This window comes from Lissotriton helveticus, chromosome 8 (assembly GCF_964261635.1).
Source record: "Lissotriton helveticus chromosome 8, aLisHel1.1, whole genome shotgun sequence".
NCBI classification, from domain to species: Eukaryota; Metazoa; Chordata; class Amphibia; order Caudata; family Salamandridae; genus Lissotriton; species Lissotriton helveticus.
In genome coordinates, this window is record NC_136069.1 from 1,461,799,009 (window position 1) to 1,461,805,008 (window position 6,000).

Genomic DNA, 6,000 nt, shown 5'->3' on the forward strand with positions numbered 1-6,000 from the left:
GGAGAGAAAGAGCTGCTCGGGCCCCCTCCCCTTGTAATCTTGGGCGGATCTCGAGGCTGGAGCCAGCAGTGACTGCTTAATCCGAGATGCGATCGGGAAGCGCGAGGGCAGAGAGTTCCCCAGTTTGTGAAGTGCGTCCTTGCAATCAGCAGCTCCATCAAGCGTAGAAACCCTCAGGACGGCGGGGTGGGGGCGAAGCACAGTGCAGCTGTTAAGGAACAACTGGTTCTGGCGCCTGCTGCTCACCGCCCCATTCACGCCTCCTCAGGGACAGAACAAAGAACCGGGGCCGTGAATATGGCCTGCCTGCACCCCTGGGGCTACCTGCCACACGCACACACCTGCGCAATTTAAGCGTAAGACAGGTACAGCGAGGGGTGGGGAGAGGGCGGGCTGCAGGAGTCTGTCATGCCACAGACCCCGCAACAAGCAGGAAGGAGAATCCCAGTCTTGGACTAGTTAAATAGGAGGGCAGCCTAACTGAATTCACCTGCAATGGAAACCGTGTTACCCTGTCAGTGTCTAACCTATTACGAGCAGACCACACCGAAAATTAAGGGTGTTAAACTCACTGAGCCATCATGCCAGCATCCTAGACCTCGCAGATGTGAGGCAATTGGTTTCCCTATGCCCACTTGCGGTAGGTCAAAATAACCATCACACTTAAGACAGGTTTAAAATGTAAATACGTCTTTAGATATGTACTTTTGATCAAACGCACGCACATCGATGTGACTAAGGATGTCAAAGGTAATACTTAGTAAAACAAAAAAGTACAAAAAAAAAAAAAGAATCAAAAACGTAGAAACCACAAGACTACGGGCCATAAAACGTGTAAAAGTCTGAGCAACAATAAGCCTTCCAGGCACGCCTACAAACGAAACGCTCACATGAAACAAGCACACCCTCATAACATAATGCATATCGACATATAAAAGCGCACCTGGATTAGGAGCAAGCCCCATAGGGGCAGTAGGGCCGCTCTCCTCAGCTTCATGTCTGCTTGACGTGGAGACCCCTGCCGCCGGCGCCGCCAACTCGGACTGCAAAAAGTTTTCTGGAGCAGCTCTTCTTCGTAGACTAACCAAAGCGGCCAAACGCCCCCTTCTTCCGAAAAGTCACACCGTCCACCCTATAGGTTGCCTAAAGAGGAAATCGACTTCTTGAGCGCCCAGACTGGTTTCTATGCGCTGTGGTAAGGGTGGCCAGACCGATGAGCCGCAACAAGTCGATCCCCACGGCCGGACACACGTTGGAGATGGCGGGACCGGGTCAGGACTCCCCCCAGAGACGCCGGGGGAAGCGACCTCGCTGGTTTAATAAGATCCCCAAAATCCGATTTGAGTCCTCCCAGCTAAACTGTCCTCCTCCCGAGATCTTCTTGCACCAAAGTCCAGAGGGAGCCTGGGGCCAAACCAGAAACCCGGCAGGGTGGGAGCATCGGCCGGGAGGAAGCAGGTAGTGTACACCACAAACCGTGCATCAATCAAAGGTGCACCAAAGAGCGCGGCGGCCTCAGGGATCCGCCAATCACGGTTTAAGGAATAACTTGGGTGAGCCACTAATCCAGAAATGATCCTATTATGGAAAATAAGAGCAACAAAGTGCATGGAAAGGAATACAAACACAAGGTAATTTTGGGACTCGGGGCGTGTTTTTCGTGCTCTCCCCTTCCCATTGGCTGGAAGGTAAAATTCCAGCCAATGGGAAGAGGAGAGGGCGGGACTTAAAAAAGATACGGAAACGCCCCGAATCGCGTCGGGGAAAAGAGTAAAAGACACCCATCTCTTCCAATGGCTAGCCTCCATTTATGGAGCTAGCCAATGGAAGAGAAGGCGGGACAAAGCCCCACACTGTAGGATCATAAGATTTCGACCTGCGCCAACGCTGCTGCACAGCGGATCGCCAGGTGAAACCTAACAATACATTTTACACAGTGAATGCAGAAATAAGTACATGATATGCTGTTGGGAAGCAAAAATACAATGCAATTCATCCAGTTAGTATTAATTCGTTGATTAAAAAGGCACATAAAATATAAAATATGAGTAAATATACACAATTTAAGAATGCTATTAAAGTGGCACCATAGAGAATGATCCTAACAAGTGACTCACAGTATTCCTCGAGCAATCAGAACAGTCTAACATCTGCACAGCGAACGGCTAGCTAAACAACTACAGCTCCAACCCCCGCTTCTTACGTAAATAACTTACAAGCAGTAGAAATCTGCTAACACAGAACACTGTAAGACGACTAGTGTCAGTTTCGATGATCCTATATGCTTCCACATACGAACAAATACCTAAGGCATTACACAAGGGCTTGATCCATCGTCTCCTTGCTATGCCGTATGTGGTGAAAAAAACAGTATGTGATTATCATACTCTCTTAAGTTTGACTGACAACATATACAGTTCGAACTATTGGTTGGCCCTGAGTGCATTTCCCACCTTGCTAGAACTACATTTGTTTTAAGTATTCCGTATCTAAATTTTAGGTACAGACTTTTTGCAAGCGGGGGTTGCATCTCATCTAAAAAATCCTCAAAGTGTGGTGAGTTTTTAAAGTTAAGAAAGCTACTAGTAATAGAACCACAAGGATCATCATTTAAGGAGTTATGAGAAATATAAAACCAGAATCTTGTCTTTACATGTTTCTTACAGCTTTGTGTCAGACATGCCGGATTTTCCCAGAAATGAATAAGACCTATTCGATGGAACCAAGTTTTTACATGCTTCAACCAAGGATTGGAGTTATAAACATCAAGGTTCTTCACTTCTAGAATACCATTTTTATAGTCTGCAAGATCTGGAGTACTCCATAGTCTAACCCAAAATAAGAGTGGACTAATCTAGGAAAAGGGGTAGGAGTGGGGTGCGTGTGGGCAATCTCAAGATACTTCTATAGAAGTTATTCTCGCTTTTCTTGAAGAGATTCCCCGCATTCATACCCCAAATTTCGGCACCATATAAGGCACCAGCCTGTGCCTTATATTAAACACTTCCAGAGCTGGTGTGATAGATTTATTTAAGCTAGCCCTGTGTCGCCTTACAATGGGTAGGGTGCTCTGATTAAAAATAGTTTTACTTTTTTCTAGTTGCGTCTTCCAAGAATTTTTGGATTCGAGAGAGACGCCCAAGTAGGAAAAATCTGATACAAGTTCCAGTTTTTGGTTGTTAAGAAGGAAGTGGTGGTCCTTAAGGGATTTGTGGGGCGTAAGGGCGTAAGGGCCATGCATTTTGTCTTATTTGTATTTATTTCTAATCCCTTCTTATCATAGTACAATTTGAAGGAATTTAAAAGGTTTTGCAGACCACTCGGGGTTTGCGAGATCAGAATGGTATCGTCCGCAAATAAGAGTGCCGGGAACCCTCTCTCCATTCAGCTTTGGTGAATCGTTTTTGCTCTCTTCTAAATAAGCCGGAATATCATTGACAAATAAAGAAAAGAGAGTGGGGGTCAGCACGCACCCTTGGCGGACTCCCCGCCTGATTGGAACATGTTTATTTAGTTCCCCGTTTGGACCCCAACATACTCTTGCAAAGTTGTCATTATGCAATCTTCTAATCTGCTCGAGTAAGCAGACTGGTAATCCCATAGCACACAGACAATCCCATAAACGATCCCGCAAAACTAAGTCAAAAGCTGCCCTAAGGTCAACAAAAGCTACATAAATGTGTCCCTTTAATAAAAAAACATATTTCCAACAAATACAACAAAATCTGAACACTTGATCAATTGTACTGATGTTACATCTAAAACCTGCTTGGAATTTGGTAAAGATATCATGCTCATCGATCCACTGGTTCAAACGAATTAAAAGGAGCCGCCTCCCTGGGTGCATTTAAACATAGCAGTAAAACTGGACACGAACAGATAGCTGCAACTTCACCAGAAGACAGTTCCAACTGTTTATGAGTATCACTTAATCTAAAAGGTTACTAAAGCACTTGCTCATTTAATCTGTTAGATGGGGGTTCAAGGACAATAGCCCACTGGCCAACCCGGAACAGTGATTCGTTCCAAAACAATCTACCATAAAAATATAGCAAGAGGATCTACAGCATGAGCCAGCGAGGATTCTAAACAACTCCTACGCTCCTCTAATTTAAACACACACTTGAGGATGATACACAGTAACAGGAGGTAGAGTAATATTACACCCGGACATTGTTCCACACAGAATACGAGGTCTATACTTACGCTGTTTAGCAAAACAAGAAAGCAGGGTGACTAGGAGCTTGAAGCAGTCCAGCGACTGTACTCGTTGGGTTGAAATAAGTGCAAAAACACATCACAACACACTCAACACCACCCCACTTAGATACTACTTGAACTCAAAAAGCAACACAAAAAATAATCTCCGCTATCGTGACACTTCAGGAACCCATAGGGCATTGCAGCGCTGGCCCGAAGAGGAGCAACCGCCTTATGATGAAGCATGACATCCCTCAAAATGTGTGACAGCAACATAAAACAGTCTCGTTGACTTTCCCTCACGAACTGTTCAGCTTTCAGAACGTTCTCCTTCCCATTTCCCTTCTTAAGTCAGTGACCCCAACATAGTTTTTGCATCTATATTTATGCTGGGCAGGGAGCTTGCATGTCACTTGGTCCCTTCCTCGTCATGTCATGGTTCCATGCGTGATGCCACTGTAGTTGTCAGTTGGACCCAGGAGAAACGACCCGGGGTCTAGTGAGGACATCAAGCTCCTGGCAGGATACAAGATTACCCGTTGCACGTATTTAAATGGTAAGAATATTCCAATATAAATACCAGTCTACCTACTGAGAGCTTTGACTCTGAAGGTAGGAACTGACAGTCCCTTTAGGAAGAAGGATCTGTTCTCCAGGTACACCAAGGCAGCGAGGAGAGGTAGTGTTTAAGTTGTTGTAAGATAACTGAACGGTCAAACATGTCACGCCACTTTTTCTATCCACCCATTCCAGACATCATCCAGCCTCAGTACACAAACATGAAGTTAACAGCCAAACAATGTATATTAAGAGTCGTTGTAACGATTTCTGTATAGATGGTCTGAGTGCACCCGGCCTAGGGGCGTCAATGACTTCATAGATTGAATTCTAATGAGCCCTTTTATAGAAATTACGGTTGATCTCGTTTCCGTTAAGGTTAAATATAACATGTTAAACGTGTTTTCAACGAAGGAAGCTCAAAGGAAAAGACCAGCGATAAACATTCGCCAATAGGCTGTCTATAAAGCTCCGCCTTCTGGAGATGCCGCCTTTCCACTTAAAGGAAACGTGTTTATCTCATGCGACGGTGGGCCAGTCTTTCTGCAATGTACGGAAGGGGGTTTAACTGCGAGGAATCGTGGCTAAAGAGGAGGGGTGGGGTAGAAGATGTCAGGAAACATGAACTCTTCGCAAAGTATCACACGGAAAAGATGAGGCCTATACTCTACTCGGATAGGGCCTAGCAAAGTCTGGAACCATGATACTACATATCCTAGATCAAAGGTTAGAAGACTGTCTATATACCAGGCCATTACTGGGTTTCTGCCAATGGTTTACCCCCTCCACAATATACGGGCACTAGGCCGCATTCCCTCCCTCCTCACGTGCCTGCCGGAAGAGCACCTGGCAGCCTCACCTCCTGGTTGAAGGAATTTACCGCGTCCATGGCTGCACGCGGGTGGATGTAGTGCTTGTTAACAAGTCTGCGGACTAAGAAAGCAACATAGGTGAATCAACACAGCCCCCCAGCATGTCCGGCTTCTACTAGCTCCAAATGCGAAGATGGACACGGAGTGACGTTGACGCAACGCGTTGACGTCAGACGCCCATACATGCTTGATTGCGCATGCTCACGCCCAGTACGTTTCTGTGGATGGAGAGGGCTGAAACGCAAACATTGCTTAATGAGCCGTGTCTGAGTGTAGTGTTACGTTTTCGCGTGAAACGCTTACACGTTGACTGCTGTGCGTGTTATTACCTGACGCCGCTCGCGCGAACATAGAATTTTACAGCGTCTGA

General features: G+C 46.0%; 1 protein-coding gene across 1 annotated transcript in view; it reads right to left on the reverse strand.

Annotated features, from left to right (window-relative positions):
• Positions 1 to 5,792, reverse strand: part of SCAF4 (SR-related CTD associated factor 4) — a 1,013,644-nt gene extending 1,007,852 nt beyond the window's left edge. Inside the window, exon 1 of the mRNA XM_078658400.1 lies at positions 5,618 to 5,792. Within this exon, the coding sequence (XP_078514526.1) occupies positions 5,618 to 5,647 (30 nt within the window). The 5' untranslated portion in view covers positions 5,648 to 5,792. The remainder of the gene's footprint in view (positions 1 to 5,617) is intronic.
• Between the last annotated feature and the right edge of the window lie 208 nt (positions 5,793 to 6,000).